Raw genomic sequence first — 20,558 nt, 5'->3', positions numbered from 1 at the left:
GTGCCCTGGCTGGAGGTGTGTTGGTGGCCCTGGCTGAGGTGTGTTGGTGGCCCTGGCTGGAGGTGTGTTGGTGGCCCTGGCTGGAGTGTGTTGGTGGCCCTGGCTGGAGGTGTGTTGGTGGCCCTGGCTGGAGGTGTGTTGGTGGCCCTGGCTGGAGTGTGTTGGTGGCCCTGGCTGGAGGTGTGTTGGTGGCCCTGGCTGGAGGTGTGTTGGTGGCCCTGGCTGGAGGTGTTGGTGGCCCTGGCTGGAGGTGTGTTGGTGGCCCTGGCTGGGTGTGTTGGTGGCCCTGGCTGGAGGTGTGTTGGTGGCCCTGGCTGGAGGTGTGTTGGTGGCCCTGGCTGGAGGTGTGTTGGTGGCCCTGGCTGGAGGTGTGTTGGTGGCCCTGGCTGGAGGTGTGTTGGTGGCCCTGGGAGGTGTGTTGGTGGCCCTGGCTGGAGTGTGTTGGTGGCCTGGCTGGAGGTGTGTTGGTGGCCCTGGCTGGTGTGTTGGTGGCCCTGCTGAGGTGTGTTGGTGGCCCTGGCTGGAGGTGTGTTGGTGGCCCTGGCTGGAGGTGTGTTGGTGGCCCTGGCTGGAGGTGTGTTGGTGGCCCCTGGAGGTGTGTTGGTGGCCCTGGCTGGAGGTGTGTGGTGTTGTGGCCCTGGAGGTGTGTTGGTGGCCCTGGGAGGTGTGTTGGTGGCCCTGGCTGGAGGTGTGTTGGTGGCCCTGGCTGGAGGTGTGTTGGTGGCCCTGGCTGGAGGTGTGTTGATGGCCTGGCTGGAGTGTGTTGATGGCCTGGCTGGAGGTGTGTTGGTGGCCCTGGAGGTGTGTTGGTGGCCCTGGCTGGAGGTGTGTTGATGGTGGTGTTGTGTTGATGGCCCTGGAGGCGTGTTGATGGCCCTGGAGGTGTGTTGGTGGCCCTAGCTGGAGGTGTGTTGATGGCCCTATATATATATATATATATATATATATATATATATATATATATATATATATATATATATATATATATATATATATATATATATATATATATATATATATATATATATATATATATATATATAGAATTCAGACCCAGGACAATTATTGTGCATGTGTAGTATGTATATTTATGTAGTATATTTGGCATATTTTGGCATTTAGTTAATGCCAGTTAGTGGCATGTCTCTGCACCGTTTCCAGTTTGTTGATATGCTTCTAAGATATGGGCACATACAACTGCTGCATACTCCAACTTTGGTCTAACAAAAATTGTGAACAATTTCAAAATTTCTGTTGAAGAAATCCTGTTTCCTAGTTCTGCATCTGTTTTGGTATAACACCTCCTTTTTTACTAGGCCTGCAATTATGAATGCCTTTATAACCAGCTAAGTTGTAGAGTTGGGTATAGTCTTTACTTAGCCAAGTTTCTGTTAAAATGAGGGTCCGTCTAATTACCACAAGCTACCACAAGCTACACAAGCTTCACAAAGCTTCCTGGCAATACGTTAGTAATGAATAAATATAATATGTTAGGTTGACCTAACTTAACCTAACCGACGCTTGGATCGTCGACTTGATTTGGCGTCACCAGCTCTTTATTTTCGTCTAATTTCTTTATAAAAAGATACTTTTTCAGATTAAAATTATGTTTTTTCGTGTTGTACATTCAGCACCAACATTATAATGAGTAAATATATCATATTTATTCATTACTAACGTATTGCCAGGAAGCTGAGTGGTTAGGTCTCGATAAATTTCCTGGTATAATATTATTGTTTGCTATTCTCCATCTTAGACTAGGCAAGTTGAAGTCACCTAGGAAGATAATATGAGGTATCGAGTTCTCCATTTTGTTTATCTGTTCTGTGAATTCCTCGGCCGTTGCATCTGGCGGTTTGTATATTAGAATAATCACTAAATTTATTTTCTCTATTTTTAATCCCAATACCTCTACCACCTCATTTGTAATGTTAAGGAGCTCCGAGCATACAAGGTCTTCCATAGTATACAGACCCACTCCTCCATGTGACCTAATTTTCCTATCACAGTTGTGTACTTTTCGAGACTACATTTCAAATATTCCCTAACATACATGGCTTCTCCCCCTCTTTGTGTAAAATAGTTTAAATCCATTTATGGGACATTCAGCAAATAGTTCTCTATTTTTTACATTCATCAATGTTTCGGTACGTGCAATAGTATGTATTGTTTCATTGCAGATAACAGCATTTAAATTTTGTTTGTTTCTTAGACTCGTACTACCAAGTTGCTGTTGGCAATTGGATAATTTTTTTATGAAGTCATTTGTTATTTTTTCCCCTACTTTAGTAATTTATGCTTTTGATCTCAATTAGTTTTATATCCAAGCTTTTTAATTTTTTCCCCTTATATATTGCCATCTTATCTGTCTGCTTTACATGGCTTAAGCAGAGTCATGTCTGCTTAAGCCTTTGTTATTTTACTAATTTACCTGTTTTAATTATTATTTGTTTTCAAAGTTTAGTTTACCCCATTTTATTTGCTTTTTGCAGTACAGTACTTTACTAATAATCTTGTAATAGTAATTGGTAATGTAGCACTTGGCCTTTCTCCTTCAGAATGTATGCACACATTATAGAAAAAAGAAGAGAATACCACACAAGATGGCAGCGTATGTCACGGGCCAAAAAGCGACGCCTAAAAGAACAGGCGTCCCAGCATGGCAAAAATGAAAATAGTGATGAGGTTGAGATTCAGTTGTTGAATCAGGATCCTTTGGCCAATGTTACAACAAACAGCATAGACGATGACCATGCTGCTTTGTCATCTAATTCAGAACCTAATATTGGTTGTGGAGCCAATGAAGATGCATCATCTCTTGAAAGTCAGAGAGAGAGAGATTGGACTTGGGACATGATTGATGAGCATGACCCAATATCATCAGAGTCAGAGAGCAGTGGTGATGAGGATGATAAATCATTATCAGATGTATTGTTAGTATGGGTTAATAAATATGGCATAACACACAATGCCATTGATAATTTATTAAAAAAATTGAGAAAACAGGGACATGCTGACTTGCCAAAAACAGCTCGTTCGTTACTGAATACAGTTAAACATATACCTACTGAGACTAAATCAGGCATGATGTATATCTACTTGGGGTTAGAGGAGGAAATGTTGAAAACTTTAAGGCTGTATCCTAAATCAACAATAAGAGATTTGGCAGAAATATCTTTAATTTGCAACATTGATGGTTTGCCAATATTTAGAAGTAAAAATGAAAGTTTATGGCCTGTTCTTTGTGCTATCAATAATGTCAAACCTATAAGAGTTTTCCCAGTAGTCCTCACATACGGAAGCTCTAAACCTAGTGATTTAGATTTTTTAAATGAATTCATTCAGGATTTGAAAAAAATTATGCACTATGGATTTAAAAATGATGACAAAACATTGCCAGTAAAACTAAAAGGAGTCATATGTGATGCCCCAGCAAAAGCAATGGTGAAGGCAATCAAACTCCACTCTGGCTACTTTGGGTGTGATAGATGTACCCAAGAGGGTGTTTGGAATGGAAGAATGACTTATCAACAAGTGAAAAATTTACAACTCAGAACAGATGAAGATTTTCGTAATCAATCTAATTCTCAACATCACCATGGTAGATCACCATTCTGTGACTTAAATATAAATATGGTGAGTACTTTTCCCATAGACTATATGCATCAGATATGTCTTGGGGTTATGAAAAGGTTACTTCTTGCCTGGATACGAAATAAAAACGTAAAATTATGTGCTCGCCAAGTTGATGAAATTAGTCAGCGTCTAATTCAACTAACAAATTTGTGCCTATGCACTTTGCACGTAAACCTCGAAGTCTTTCAGAGGTTGATAGATGGAAAGCGACTGAATACAGGCAACTCCTTCTCTACACCGGTAAGATTGTACTGAAGGGAATCTTACCCAAAGAATTGTATGACCATTTCCTGACTCTGAGTGTAGCCATTTCTATTCTTGTATCACCTAAATTGATTCAGTTAAATTACAGCCAATATGCACATGATCTTTTGCTGTACTTTGTGTTAAAGGCTCGTGAGCTGTATGGTAAGGATTTTTTAGTGTACAATGTACACTGCCTAACACACATATCCTCTGATGCCAAAGAGTTTGGTAGTTTGGACAGATGTTCAGCATTTCCATTTGAAAATTACCTGCAGCAGGTTAAGAATATGGTTCGATCAAGTAAAAACCCTCTTGTTCAAATTGCAAAGAGGCTGAAAGAGATGCAGCATGCTCAAAGGATTTATACACCAAATACAGAACATAAAATATATACCAAGGCACCAAACAATGCCTATTTGCTGAATAATGAAACTTGCTGCCAAGTTTTGGACACTGTCAGTGACACCGATGAAAATGGAGACAGCATGTTCCTTTGCAGGGTATATTCGAGAAGTATACCTCTCTTTGAGAAACCTTGTAACTCCAAATTAATTGGAGCATTTAAGGTTCTTACTAGGAATTCATCCATGAAGGTGATTCCAGCAAGAAAACTAAACCGCACAGGTATGATGATCGAGACAGAAAGCGCAAATACTTTTCTGTCAATACTACATGACTTATGACAAGTACGTATTTAAATACTGTATCCATGCTTTAATAATAGTTTGAACTAATATTGTAAGTTAATGAGATTCACAATTTTGTTTTTTATTAAAGCTATTATCTTTTGACCAATATTTACCTGTTTAAAAATCCCATTACCCTGTATTTCATGAAAATTATTAATATTTTGAGAGCACATTAATAGATAAAACTGTATTAAGCCTTTTAGTCCATACATGGCAGCTACTGTTTATACCAACCGAAAATCATTTACAAATGTGGCTAATCTATGATTGACATAATCAAGTAAATCTATTACCAACTTTATGCTAATTTCTTTTTTTGGAGAACAACCCTTAATAAGATTTTTCAATTTTGTAGATGACATCTGAAAAGCGGTATGCAGTGGTAGGCTTCAATGATCGTAGTGTGGGTATCATCTCCACAACCTGGATTGAAAAATCTGATGATGTAAGCATTACTTTGAAACTAAAAAATTGCATATATTGAGTTGCTTTAAAAATATTCCAAATTAGTGCTAAAATTAGCATGTAACAGTTTATTTTGACTTTTCAGGAAACCATATTGTGCTGGTGGCCACGGAGCAGGCATACAGTTAGTGCCCAAAAGCACGAAAAGCCAGACACGACAAATTGGCGAGTGCATGTCGTATCAACAATCCTATCAACAACTGGTAGGTATTAAATTTATAATTATTAAGATTTAAGATACAAGACACCTATTCATTCATTCACCATAACTTTAACACTGCAGACAAAAACAGCATTATAATTATATTTTAATCACAAGATGGGTTTCCTCATAGCTACTTAAGACTTTTGTGCCCCAGTTATAAGTTCCAAATCATGTACGTCGTTTTATTAAACATCTCTTTAGGAAGCTGATTTAAGTTATTTCTTAGTGTTCACTACTCTACTAGGTAACGATAAATATATATCTCGCTGATATATTACTAATTATATTCAATTATTACAGATGATTTTGACGTTGCAAAACGAAGATGCTTAGCTGCGGAAGACACTTCAAATGTCGAAACTGAAGACGATATGGGCTATCCTCGACAACGAAAAAGGAAACCATGCTTCAAATATGAAGAAGAGAATTCCGAGAATAACAAACGTAAGCATTGATAACCTACTACAGTAATTTAAAAAAAATTTGCAACTTGAAAAATGCCATTCAATACATTAAACAATTTAAATAATTTCAGGCAATCATCACTCGTCTCAATCCAAGAAGAAGTGTTCGCCATCTTCATATGAGAATACACCTTCAAAAGAAATAAGTCCTCCGCAAATACCATATTATTCTGGTATATTAAGTGAATGTAAGGATTAGTAGTAAATAACATTAAAAGTTCTAAATTGATATTTAACCATGCTTCCTTTGGTTATTTATGCTTTTGGTTTAAAAAAAACTAAAAACTGCTCTAAACTTAGTTCTTGCTGTTTTTTTTTTTTTTTTTTTTTTTTAATTCCTTCTGGAAGTACTAGAAGCTTTGAGTAATTTTTATGCTTATCTGGAATTTCTGTATAGAAATATGTGTTTATTTCTAATTGTTTAATATTAAGTATATTATTCTTTTATGTGCATATGGGGTCTAGTGAACTTTTCCCACTTTGTCTAGCAGGTGCTTTTCACTTGTCACAGTTCAGGGAAATTTTGGTTTTCCTTTGATCTAGTCACTAGAAACAAGCAGGTTTGTTATTACTTTTCTTTTTGTTTGTCCCTTACGTGTTAATTTGTCCTTTATCTTACCTTTACCTTACGTGTTAATTTGTCCCTTACCTTAAGTTAATTAACTCCTTTTCAGCTAATAGAACAGTCCTACAAAAGCCGTCTCCAGTGAAGACTACACTTCACAATACACCTTCAACGCCATCAGTATTTCCTCATGAAGGTAATAAGTTAATTTTTAAAATGTGTATTTCATGTTGACCCCCACCTCTCTCATGTTAGTTCAAACTATATTAAAGTCTTTAAAATATTATTTGGTTAACGAGTGTTTGAAATAAACATAACTACTTTTCAGCTAATAGAACAGTCCTACAAAAGCAGTCTCCAGTGAAGACTACACTTCACAATACACCGTTGACGCCATCAGTATTTCTTCATGAAGGTAATAAGTAATTATTTAAAATATATATCATGTTGACCCACTCTCTCATGTTGACCCTCATTCTCTCTCTCATGTTGACCTCCCTTTTCTCTGTTGAAATTTGTTTTGTTAATTTGTTCTGTCACCTCTTCTTATTCTGTGTGTATGTGTCTGTCTGTCTCTGTATGTCTCTCTATCTTTCTTTTTCTTTATTTCTTTCTTTCTTTTCTTTTTTCTTCTCTTCTCATGTTGGCCCTCCTCTCTCTCATGATAACCCCCCCCCCCTCTCTGATGTTGGCTCACCCTCTTTCTGATGTTGGGTAGTTTAAATGTGATGTAGACATATAGTATAACTTATAATATTAGTATGCAGTAGTAAAAGCTCATGAAATTTGTTGATTATACAGTACAGTAGTTAGATTTTAATAGCTAAATCTTGCAATCTTAAAGACAATGAGCTGGTCACGCCAAGTACTTCAGTCGTTAGGACTCCAAGGTCAAGGAATTTATTCGACCCAAAGTCACCAGACAAGAACGATGGGAGTTTGAAAGAAATGATGCAGAATATGAGTAAGTTTTGAAAGTTTAATTAATTTATTATGTAGCCTATAACCTATATGTACCCTATGGGTGATAGGCATAAGTTTCATGTTGAAGTAGACTGCAAACTGAGCAGGTTAGATTGCTGAATTTGCTTCCAATTATATAAGCAGTTTCATAATTACTAAGAAATTATCCCATTATCTATCACATCAGTCATAGCCTACTTTTTGGGTGCTTTCTCAGTGTCAGTTATTTTAAAATATACTTTATAATGCTTTTATTTTAAATGTACATTCAAGATATGTAATATAATAGCATGTACACTTTCTATATACTGTATAAATTTCCAGGTAACATGTTGCAGGCCATATACACTGAAGTGAATGAACTGAAAAGTGATGTGAAGATATTGAAAGCAACTTTGACTACAAAAGAAACAGACAAGATCATAGAAGATCTAATACCAAATCCTATTGCTGCAGAAGGTGATCTTAATGTTCTCAATAGGAAGTTAGCGGAATCGAGTTTCAGAACAAAATTTGTAAGTGGTATTTTAACAGTAATGTTTCCTTCAATTTTTCATCTTAAATATTACAGATATTTGCTAATTTTCTAATTAAATTTTTTTGATAGTTCATGCAGAAAAGATAAAATTGCTAAATAATAAGAATAATGATATAATCTTGTTTATATAGGATAGGATAAAATATAACACTTACGTATTTGTAAATTATGTAATATTAACACAGAGTCTTTCACACTCTCCTGAGTGCTTTCTCAAGGTCTTGAGTGTATGGTTAGGATGAGGCTTACATTTCAACGACTATATTTCTCTTGCTAATTTTGTTAGTCGTTGAGATGTATCTCTTCATAACACACACACTTATCTGCTTGATGGGGGTCTGGGAGTTCTTCTACTCCCCAAGCCCGGCCCGAGGCTAGGCTTGACTTGAGAACTTTGGTCTAGTGCTTGGTGATTGTGGGGATTATCATAGAGGATTACATGCTGTTATGGAAACAGTCAACTAGAGGGTTATTTTGTAGACCCAGGTCAATATTGAAATCACCTCCTAGAATGATGTGATTTTTGTTGAGATGTTATTTATGATAAGATGCCTTATCATAAGTTATGATATATATATATATATATATATATATATATATATATATATATATATATATATATATATATATATATATATATATATATATATATATATATGTGTGTGTGTTTCATTGAATATGACCGCATATTCTGTATTTATTATTTTCTGGTTTAGGGCTTCTATCCCTCTAACTATTTTCTTAGCATCAGGGCTTAATTGAAATAGGAGTTCTCCAAAACTCATTTTCGTACTTTTAAGGTGAAGAAAAGAAGTGATTTACTATAGAGTGTATTACACTTATTTATATAATTTGCACGACGTTTCGAACCTCCATGGTTCATTCTCAAGTGAACAGATCTTGCAATACTAGTTTCACCTCACATTTATCCCTTATGTATCCCCCCATGTTTTCACCTTCATTGTATTATCACCTGACCCAGTGCGGGTATAAAATCAACTAGTATTGTAAGATCTGTTCACTTGAGAATGAACCATGGAGGTTTGAAACGTTGTGCAAATTATATAAATAAGTGTAATACACTCTATAGTAAATCACTTCTTTTCTTCACCTTAAAAGTACGAAAATGAGTTTTGGAGAACTCCTATTTCAATTAAGCCCTGATGCTAAGAAAATAGTTAGAGGGATAGAAGCCCTAAACCAGAAAATAATAAATACAGAATATGCGGTCATATTCAATGAAACATGTTTGAAAGAAAACCTGCTGCCAGTATACACCAATATATTATATATATATATATATATATATATATATATATATATATATATATATATTATATATATATATATATATATATATATATATATATATATAGATATATATATAGATATATATATAGATATATATATATATAGATATATATTATATATATATATATATATATATATATATATATATATTATATATATATATATATAATATATATATATATATATATATGTATACATACACATACATACACATACATACATACATACATACATACATACTACATACATACATACATACATACATACATACATACATACATACATACATACATATATCAAAATTACTAGTGTACTACATTTTTGTTGTTGCTTTTAGGTGTTGCTTTTAACCAGTGTACGTGGGTCTGATTGTGCAACTACAGTTCGAAGAATGATGAAGAAGATAGGAACAAACGGCCTTTGGTCATTATACAGCCTAAAAGGACAAAAGAAGAAATTAGCATTTCTAGAAAAACAAGAACTATATAATGTTATTTTAAGTAAGTAACAAAAAAATTAAATAATTTTTTTTATTTAAAATTCACTAAAAAATTAAAATTTTAAGTTCAAATTAAGTGTACATTAAGTATAAATGATTATATTTCTATCACTTGCTCTTAAGATTGTTTCATTTAATAGAGGTTGGTCATAATTGTTCTCTGCTGCTAGTACTGTAGAACTGACTGACTTAGCTATGGGAAAATGTAAACTTAATTGGTTTATCCTTTACAGTATTTTGCAGTTTATTTCATGATCCTGTGGTTATTACTTGCATAAATAGTAGATTGCAAAATGCATTTTTATATCATTAGTATTAAATAATAATAATAATGTAAATAATTGACTTTTAAACAACGTACAATTCATTGGTCGGTGAGATTATATTAGTAATATTTTTCATTCTTGCAAAGCCTCAATAAAGCCGTTAACATGTTAATATAAACTTGATCACCTTCCACTTTTTTTCTCATGTGCTACCTACATGTACGAAACCTTATTCCTAAATGCATATCTTGTTCTGAAACTTGTCTTTTATATGTTGTGTATCACCATCTCTGGAGAGTTTTATCTGATGTGTAAATTACTTTTAATTTTACAGAATATTATTGTTATACAGAATTTGTTATATAAATAACTGTTAATTTTACAGAATCATCTATCAACGCACATCCGCAAGTTAAGGTGGAAGACGTGACCTTTCAAATTTCTGAAGTACTTAAACATGCTCCAAACAGGCCTGGTGGATCTAGGTACAAGGTAAAATAATTTAAATTTTTTTTGTTTTCACTAATTATCTGTTTATATATATATATATATATATATATATATATATATATATATATATATATATATATATATATATATATATATATATATATATATATATCGTACCTAGTAGCCAGAACACACTTCTCAGCCTACAATGCAAGGCCTGATTTGCCTAATAAGCCAAGTTTTCATGAAATAATTGTTTTTCGATTACCTAACCTACCTAACCTAACCTAACTTTTTCGGCTATCTAACGCAACCTAACCTATAAAGATAGGTTAGGTTAGGTAGGGTTGGTTAGGTTCGGTCATATATCTACGTTAATTTTACCTCCAATAAAAAAAATTGACCTCATATATAATGAAATGGGTAGCTTTATCTTTTCATAAGAAAAAAATTAGAGAAAATATATTAATTCATGAAAACTTGGCTTATTAGGCAAATCGGGCCTTGCATAGTAGGCTGAGAAGTGCATTCTGGCTACTAAGTACGACTATATATATATATATATATATATATATATATATATATATATATATATATATATATATATATATATATATATATATAAATATATATATATATATATATATATATATATATATATTATATAATAATATATATATATATAGATAGATATATAGATAGATAGATAGATAGTCAGTGTCAGACCACGGAGGAAAATTGAAACAAGAATTTTTCCGATGCAGGAACCACACACAGGCCCAAACATGGATAATCATAGCATAAAAATAGTAGATATTTACAATGAATTAGTGAGACAAATGTGTTCCAATGATCCTACTTAAATCGCCCTTTAATTGATCTATTAAAAATGGATCTAAGTTATATAAACCGCTGCTAATGTTCAATTTACTTTCTTTTGTGATCTGTATCAAAGCAGATCCAATTATGTTTCTGTTATAAGTACTTTTACAATTCATTATTGAAGAAGCCATCTCCCAATCTATGTTTGGGCCTGTGTGTGGTTGCTGCATCGGATGGGCCAATAGGCCCTCTGCAGTGTCCACGTATTGTACCTCGCCTCACTCCACCATTCTCTCCTGCCTATTTATGTCCAGTTCTCGACCTGTAAATCCACTCGTTCTGAAGATGTCCTAATGTCCGAAGATGTCCTAATGTCTTAACAGCAAGTGTTTCTGTCAAATTCCTTAAGGAAATATCTGAGTTCCCCATTATGACCTCTCCACAAATCAGGTTTTTCAACTGCTTCAAGCTCATTTTCTTCCAGATTATAATGCATTGCATACTTTAGTCCCAAAAAGACATGGTCACTTTTACCCAAGGGAGGGAGGTACTGAATGATAAATCTCTCCTCTTTCCTGGTAAATATAATATCCAGCATGGAGGGAACATCCCCTTCCCTCATATATATATATATATATATACATGCAATTGACGATCACAAAACACTGATCATTTTATGCGGAAAATCCACAGAGAAATATGAAATGAGGTGAACGTTTCGGCTTTGTTAAAGCCTTTGTCAACACCAGACTCAATCAGTCTGGTGTTGACAAAGGCTTTAACAAAGCCGAAACGTTCACCTCATTTCATATTTCTCTGTGGATTTTCCGCATATATATACATATATATTATATACATATATACATATATACATATATATATATATATACATATATACATATATACATATATATATATATATATATATATATATATATATATATATATATATATATATATATATATATATATATTATATATATATATATATATATTTGTGTGTGTAATTTATATAAACAAATAAATATTAATTAATTTTGTTAATATCTTTTCAGGGAAAACTTGTAAGTACGATTCGTATACAAGAGGGGCAACAAGAGGCAGAGGATGTCTACTAAGAAAATTCACAATTAAGTGTTTATCCTCACTCTTGATATATGGTCTTCTCTGGTCTCTTTATTTTCTCTCCTCACAAATGTCCCTTTTTTTTAATTTCTTTTACGTTTCTCTCCTGTTTTTCTTGTCTCTTTTTATCTCTCCTTTCCTCCTCTCTTCTAACACCTCTCGTTTTCTGTCTCTTCTAGCTTCTTTCTTCCTTTACTTTTTACATTTGTGGAATTCACTTGCGTCGTTTTTATCTTGTATCTTTTTCTTGTCTTTCTCTTCCCCTTCTCTTCAATGTTCTCTCATTTCTCTCTCCCCTCTCTGTTGTTTCTATTCTGTCTTCTCTCCCCTTGCCTTAATTTTGTTCTGTCTCCTCTCTTCTTGCATGGTGCTAACATTTGAATAAATGATTTACAATTTGTATTTTTAGTCATAGAAAAACTATAGTGTTATGTTATATAGTATATAGTGTATACTCAGGAAATTTTACTTGTTTTAGTTTTAAGTAACAATAACTGCTTGTGACGTCAGACTGATCTCAGCATGACATGAATCACAGCCTGCTTGACGATGAATTGTTTGAAGGTGCTTAATTGTCAAGTTTTCTTGAATAATATATATTTTTTCTCTCTTTTTTCTTTCTATCTTTCTTTTTCTTTCTTTCTCTTTTGTTTTCTTTCTCTCTTTCTTTCTTTTTCTCTTTCTTTCTCTTTCTTTTTCTCTTTCTTTTTCTATTTCTTTCTTTCTCTGAAAGAAAGAAAAATCTTTCACTTTCTACATGAATATTATACTTAACTGTGTTTACATTCACTTGTAGATTTATATTTTTAGTTAATTAGTCCTAAACTTTAAGATTTTACTTTATAATTTGAATAAATGATTTATAATTTGTATTTTTAGTCATAGAAAAACTATAGTGTTATGTTATATAGTATATAGTGTATACTCAGGAAATTTTACTTGTTTTAGTTTTAAGTAACAATAACTGCTTGTGACGTCAGACTGATCTCAGCATGACATGAATCACAGCCTGCTTGATCATGAATTGTTTGAAGGTGCTTAATTGTCAAGTTCTCTTGAATAATATACATTTTGTCTCTTTCTTTTTTCTTTCTATCTTTCTTTTTCTTTCTCTTTTTCTTTTTCTTTCTTTCTCTTTCTTTCTCTTGTTTTCTTTCTCTTTCTTTTTCTCTTTCTTTCTCTGAAAGAAAGAAATCCTCTCTTTCTCTTTCTACATGAATATTATACTTGACTGTGTTTACATTCACTTGTAGATTTTTATTTTTAGTTAATTAGTCCTAAACTTTTGATTTATAGATTTTTATTTTTAGTCATAGAAAAACTATAATGTTATATGTATACTCGGGAAATTTTACTTGTTTTAGTTTTAAGTAACAATAACTGCTTGTAATGTCAGACTGATCTCAGCATGACATGAATCACAGGCTGCTTGATCACAAAATCTATTGTGTTCACATATTGCATATATAAATTTTTATAGATTTTTAGATTTTTACTTTTATATTCTGTTATAGATATAGTCTATATTTCGAGCTATTACATATATTTTGTTGTATTACTCAATCTTAAATAAATATAATTTTTAATTCTCTTTTTGTACCCTATTTATTTGTAATTTACACGTACATATATAGGATGTCCATTTCTTTCTCAGATATGTCTTCTTTCTTTCTCTCCCTTTCTATTTCAGATATAATTTAAAAAATTATTATACCCTGATTTACCCTAAACGTTTTTTTGTAGGTAATTAAAATATTATAAAAAGGTTTTTTTAAATGTTATTTATTTACGTTCTAAGGTCATATATAAAAATTCTCAAAAAACATTTTTAAAACGTAATTATAAACGTGCTGAAAACAATGAAATGTTGTTTTTAGAATGTTTTAAAAACGTGAAAATGTTTGCTGGGTTGACACTCAGACTAAACTCATTTACGCCTCTTAAGGCAGTTTCTTAGGCTAACTATTCAGCTCTTAACATGCTTTCGGAGGCAAACATACAATGGAGATCACTGTAACGGACTCGGTTACCATCCTTATAATTCGTGTCACTCTGGACGCAAGCATGTTGCAGTTACGCCTTATAAGACCTATTTCTTATATTTGATTTATGGTTTTATTTATATATTGATTTGATATTATATACATAGTGGCCATATAAATATTGATTATGTTGGGCTGTTCTATTGTTTTATATTATTCTATTTGATTATTTTGAAATGAATTATTACTTGCTAGATCCCTCCCCCTGGATTAACTTCTGCCCTTGACCCAGATACGGTAACTGGTTTTCCCCAACCTTTTTTACTTGTCGGGGTTTTTTCCCGCTAAAGTTCTGCTCGGTTTGGTAGTTACCTTACTTCGTACAGACTAGTTTCCTGGAAGATCTTTTTCTTTTCCTTTCCCCTCTAGTCACTCCTATTCCCTGTGCCAGTGTTCCTTTTCAGAGTTTCTGCAGGGTATCACCCTGGCTTTATCCATTAATGCCACTTGCCCAGTTCGCTTCCGGAAATGTCCCCCTCCTCTTAGAAACTAATTACAGCAGTACCCTTAAGGGGTAGGTTCCTTGCCCGTCACGTTCATACTGCATGCCCGTTTCTGCCCACCCTTACTGCCTTAATACTTCCAGAACCGACTACGGAAGGCGCACAAGGTACACCATTGATGAACAAGGAAAAGGGATAGAGCCCGAGGGCAGACTACTGCACCCATGAGGTCGACACACATTCCTAGTTACAGCGGCCAGCCGCCGCGTTTGCCCTTCGGGGTTGGGGATTCCGCGCCGCTGGCCCTCGCGGGATTGGGGGTGCTCCGCCGGAACCCCCAAAGTGATAAGCCTGCAGATAGCTAAGAAATATTCCCATGAATTGTAATTAGTGTAATTAAATTAATGCAACTTTCATTTACTACCTATGGATGTAGTTATTAATTGTAATTGATTTCTACTTTATCATTAAGGATTATTCATTATAATTATTCCTTAATACTTTATTGTTATGCACTAGTCAATAATTATTTATCATTCATCCTAATTAGCTATTTGATTCATTAAAAATAATTGCTTATCATTATACTATTTTATTATTATTTATTATATAATAATAATTAATTTATTATTTATTAATTTATTATTTATTAATTTATTATATATTAATTTATTATTTACCATTTATAAAATAAACAAGTCCCCAATCTGAGCACGTTTTCTTCCAACCTCAGAAAATGAAGCTTATGTTTCTATCTTTCTTGAGACATAAAACTCTTACGTTTATTAAGGAATCTGCGTGAAATAAGCATTGTTTTGAAATGAATATTGCGGGTTTCCAGTTCTACGAGCCATTAAGTATGCCACTTTTATACCGTTATAAATATCTTCAGTTTTACTCTAAATATTGTCCTCGAAAAGTTTTGACATATAGTTCCTGTTTCCAACATGGGCAACCATTTTGAAAACGCCATTTAAGGTTGACCCGATTGATACATGGGTCGAATTCCATTAAGGTTCAGAACACATCCACTATGGGAGAGCTGTTTCCTTCAAAAAGTATAATCGTGTGGCATTATGTTTAAAGAAACAATTCCAAGCACATTCTTTGATTCAAAAACATGAAAATAAATACAAGTGTTAATTTTAAATGACTAGATATAAACAAAAATAAGAGGTTGGAAAAATGATATGTAGAATCAAACAAAAACATTGGAACGCTAAGGTGATGAGAGGGTAAACAACCGCCGCCATTTTAGCAGCACCAGCCGGTGATGCACGAGCATTAAGGGAAAACCTTGACACACACTGTACCTATCATAAAGAAGAAGCACCACCATTGACCGCCAAGTGCTCACATCAAGTCTAACTCTAAGAAACAACACTCAAGCCTTGACGCTTCTCCCAACATCCGGGGGAGAAAACCTTCACACAAACTGCACCTGTCATAAAGAAGATGAAGACTCACCAGTGTCCACAGTGTCCGAAGGTATTCACCTGTCCTGGAAGTGTGAAGCGTCACATGTTAGTGCATTCAGGAGATAAACCTCACGAGTGTCCAGAGTGTGGGAAGAAATTCAGTCGTCTTGGCAGTATGAAGAGGCACATGATGGTGCATGCGGCTGAGAGGCCTTTTCAATGTGCCGAGTGTGACAAAAAAATTAGAGAACGTGGAAATATAATAAAGCACATGTTAGTACATTCAGGTGATGCACCTAACATACAGAAGATGAAGACTCGCCAGTGTCCACAGTGTCTGAAGGTATTCACCCGTCCAGGATATGTGAAGACTCACATGTTTGTGCATTCAGGTGAGAAACCTCACGAGTGTCCAGAGTGTGGGAAGAGATTCAGTGAGCGTGGAAGTATGAAGACTCACATGAAGGTGCATGCGGATGAGAGACCTTTTCAATGTGCCGAGTGTGGCAAAAAAATTAGATTACGTGGAACTATAATACAGCACATGGTAGTGCATTCAGGTGACAAACCACATGAATGTCCAGAGTGTGGGAAGAGATTCAGCCATCGTAGAAGTATGAAGACTCACATGAAGGTGCATGCGGATGAGAGACCTTTTCAATGTGCCGAGTGTGGCAAAAAATTTAGATTACGTGGAACTATAATACAGCACATGTTAGTGCATTCAGGTGACAAACCACATGAATGTCCAGAGTGTGGGAAAGGATTCAGTCGTCTTGGAAGTATGAAGACTCACTTGTTAGTGCATTCAGGTGACAAGCCTCACGACTGTCCAGAGTGTGGGAAAGGATTCAGTCGTCCTGGACAAATGAAGAGGCACAAGATGATACATGCAGATAATAGGCTAAACACTTTGAGTGTGAAAGATAATTAAGAGAATGTTGAAGGATAATGAGGCACATAATGGTATATTAACTTACCTTTAATCTAACAGTGTGCTATCACAATGTCAGTTGGATGTTCTTCAGAGGTAATTATATTTCGTTTGAGAAATACACTTCACAATGAAAGGTAAAGATCTGAAGATATTTTATTATATTGTTCTTTTATGAAACTTAAATGACCAAGCAAGAACTAGAGAAGCTGTCGCTAGGAAAGCTCAAAATTACTTATAAGTATAGAAATATCTCTTTAATTTAGCAAAGGTAAAACAGGGATTTAAATGTTTTTCTTCATAGTTATGTAAATAATGTGCTTCCTTTTTTTGTTTTCTGTGGAAATTTATTTAAAATGTAATATACTCTGTAGCTAAGCTATGGACATTTTTGTTGTAATATTTTTTTTTTTTATTTAGCATTGGAGTTGGTGAAGAAGACAATCTGAGATGTACTTAAGGTGAGACCATTTGATTGGTAAGGAAATGTATATTAATCAAGGAATTTTCTCATCAGATTCATATGCAAACTGATGTCCATTTTTCATTTTTTGTTTAGGCCTATTTATGAGTTCTATTCTTGATTATAAATATTTCACCCAAGAGTATATTGAAGGCTGATTGGCATTTATAGCTGTCAGTCAAGTTAATATGAAATTTAAATTTATATTACTCTAGAAATTTATCACTCTAAATTTACCAGAAATTTATTACTCTAGCCTAACTTTATCAGTTATACTGTACTGTAATTGTCTGAGAATAATATTTTACCCGATTTACCTGAGGGCCACTAACCCGAGTGGCCTCAGTGAGAACAGGAAGTCGTCGGCTTGTTGAAGGTTCCCTCCCAACCATTTGCCTTCATGATTTTTTCCAGGTATATTTTGAAATTCTGCACAGTTTTGGCAGTTATGGCTTTGGTGGATAGGCAGTTCCATTGATGAATAACCCTGTTGGTGAAAATGCCTGATTCAAAGTTATATTAGTCTGATTGGCAATTATATTAGCCTGACTCAGTTTATATAAAAAATTTATATCAAAGAGATATTTATTTATGTTGTGGTGCTTGTGGGTTCTATTACATCTATCAATAGAGAGTTTCAGATCAGGGTTAGCATTTAGGAACAAGGTTTTGTATTGTAAATAGCACAAGAGAATGTGTAGAGCGAGTGTATATGTAGCATGTTCAGGGATTTAAACAGAGAGGCTATGTGTTTTTTGAAGACAGTTTTATTGCTCTGATAGCAGATTTCCCTTGGGTGATGATTGGCTTGAGGTAATTTGCAGTGGATGAATGAACCCCATGCATTGATACTGTATGTTGAGATACCAACCCTAATTTACAAATAAAGCCTGTAGATTTTTAGCTCCAGCCATTGCATTGCTCTACAACAAATTATTTGAACTCTAAACCTTTCCTGATATTTTGAGAAAAAAAAACAAGAGTAACCCTAGTCCATAAAAGCAGCAATCTCACTGAAGTCAACAATTATAGACCAATATCAATTCTGCCGATTTTGTCTAAAATATTTTAAAGACTTAATTTACATGCAGCCTTACTCCTGTTTATATTAAGTTCTTGCCATAATGGCTTCAGGCCCAAAAAAGGACCAATCATGCCTGGTTAGTTTGATTAATTTCATATATGCAACTCTTGGAAAAAATGAGTACCTTATTCATTTATTTGTTGACCTACATAAGACTTTTTGACACTGTAAACACAAAAACTTTCTTAAATTGCAACATTACGGAGTAAGAGGTCACTCCCTCCAATACCTACAATCTTACCTCAGTAACAGACTCCAATATGTCTTTGTGAATGATTCCAATTTTCCCACTCTACCCATTAACACTGATGTCTCACCGAGCAGTAATCTTCACCCTCTCGTCTTTTTCATCTCTCCCTCCCTTTCCAGCTCGTTGCCATCGTGAGGGGGCTTGGTTGGCGGATGCTAGAGTGTGATCCCAGCAAACATTTTCACGTTTTTAAAACGTTCTAAAAACGACATTTCATTGTTTTCAGCACGTTTATAATTACGTTTTAAAAAAGTTTTTTGAGAATTTTTTTATACGACCTTAGAACGTAAATAAATAACATTTAAAAAAAACTTTTTATAATCTTTTTAATTACCTACATTAAAACATTTAGGGTAAATCAGGGTATAATAATTTTTTAAATTATATCTGAAATAGAAAGGGAGAGAAAGAAAGAAGACATATCTGAGAAAGAAATGGACATCCTATATATGTACGTGTAAATTACAAATAAATAGGGTACAAAAAGAGAATTAAAATATTATATTTATTTAAGATTGAGTAATACAACAAAATATATGTAATAGCTCGAAATATATAGATTATATCTATAATAGAATATAAAAGTAAAAATCTATATAAGCAATATGTGAACACAATAGATTCCGTGATCAAGCAGCCTGTGATTCATGTCATGCTGAGTGAGATCAGCCTGACGTTACAAGCAGTTATTGTTACTTAAAACTAAAACAAGTAAAATTTCCCGAGTATACATATAACATTATAGTTTTTCTGTGACTAAAAAAAAAATCTATAAATCAAAAGTTTAGGACTAATTAACTAAAAATAAAAATCTACAAGTGAATGTAAACACAGTCAAGTATAATATTCATGTAGAAAGAGAAAGAAAGAGAAAGAGAAAAAGAAAGAGAAAGAAAGAAAACAAAGGAGAAAGAAAGAAAGAGAAAGAAAAAGAAAGATAGAAAGAAAAGAGAGACAAAATATATATTATTCAAGAGAACTTGACAATTAAGCACCTTCAAACAATTCATGATCAAGCAGGCTGTGATTCATGTCATGCTGAGATCAGTCTGACGTCACAAGCAGTTATTGTTACTTAAAACTAAAACAAGTAAAATTTCCTGAGTATACACTATATACTATATAACATAACACTATAGTTTTTCTATGACTAAAAATACAAATTATAAATCATTTATTCAAATGTTAGCACCATGCAAGAAGAGAGGAGACAGAACAAAATTAAGGCAAGGGGAGAGAAGACAGAATAGAAACAACAGAGAGGGGAGAGAGAAATGAGAGAACATTGAAGAGAAGGGGAAGAGAAAGACAAGATAAGAAAAAGATACAAGATAAAAACGACGCAAGTGAATTCCACAAATGTAAAAAGTAAAGGAAGAGAGAAGCTAGAAGAGACAGAAAACGAGAGGTGTTAGAAGAGAGGAGGAAAGGAGAGATAAAAAGAGACAAGAAAAACAGGAGAGAAATGTAAAAGAAATTAAAAAAAAAGGGACATTTGTGAGGAGAGAAAATAAAGAGACCAGAGAAGACCATATATCAAGAGTGAGGATAAACACTTAATTGTGAATTTTCTTAGTAGACATCCTCTGCCTCTTGTTGCCCCTCTTGTATACGAATCGTACTTGCAAGTTTTCCCTGAAAAGATATTAACAAAATTAATTAATATTTATTTGTTTATAT

General features: G+C 33.9%; 2 protein-coding genes across 2 annotated transcripts in view; both read left to right on the top strand.

Annotated features, from left to right (window-relative positions):
* LOC123771022 (uncharacterized) overlaps positions 1-20,558 on the top strand; it is a 570,661-nt gene that overhangs the window by 382,985 nt on the left and 167,118 nt on the right. The window contains exons 15-22 of the mRNA XM_069324755.1: positions 3,007-3,636; positions 3,826-3,876; positions 4,281-4,506; positions 5,777-5,893; positions 7,115-7,234; positions 7,558-7,748; positions 9,420-9,582; positions 10,233-10,339. Coding sequence (XP_069180856.1) covers positions 3,007-3,636; positions 3,826-3,876; positions 4,281-4,506; positions 5,777-5,893; positions 7,115-7,234; positions 7,558-7,748; positions 9,420-9,582; positions 10,233-10,339 — 1,605 coding nt within the window. The remainder of the gene's footprint in view (positions 1-3,006; positions 3,637-3,825; positions 3,877-4,280; positions 4,507-5,776; positions 5,894-7,114; positions 7,235-7,557; positions 7,749-9,419; positions 9,583-10,232; positions 10,340-20,558) is intronic.
* Positions 4,899-5,784, top strand: LOC138364601 (uncharacterized). Its single transcript, XM_069324433.1, has 3 exons — positions 4,899-5,016; positions 5,122-5,239; positions 5,542-5,784. The coding sequence occupies exons 1-3, from the start codon at positions 4,927-4,929 to the stop codon at positions 5,694-5,696; spliced, it is 363 nt and encodes a 120-aa protein (XP_069180534.1). The 5' UTR covers positions 4,899-4,926; the 3' UTR covers positions 5,697-5,784.

Source organism: Procambarus clarkii, chromosome 14 (genome assembly GCF_040958095.1).
Source record: "Procambarus clarkii isolate CNS0578487 chromosome 14, FALCON_Pclarkii_2.0, whole genome shotgun sequence".
NCBI classification, from domain to species: domain Eukaryota; kingdom Metazoa; phylum Arthropoda; class Malacostraca; order Decapoda; family Cambaridae; genus Procambarus; species Procambarus clarkii.
Note: the sequence above shows the minus strand (reverse complement) of the source record. Positions and strands in the feature narration are given on the sequence as shown.

What these genes read in the sequence shown, in the direction of transcription:
- LOC138364601 (XM_069324433.1), top strand. Translation starts at nt 4,927, where the DNA reads ATGACATCTGAAAAGCGGTATGCAGTGGTAGGCTTCAATGATCGTAGT. An exon ending in GGATTGAAAAATCTGATGAT is followed by an intron (nt 5,017 to 5,121) that starts GTAAGCATTACT and finishes TTGACTTTTCAG; the next exon opens with GAAACCATATTGTGCTGGTG. An exon ending in AACAATCCTATCAACAACTG is followed by an intron (nt 5,240 to 5,541) that starts GTAGGTATTAAA and finishes CAATTATTACAG; the next exon opens with ATGATTTTGACGTTGCAAAA.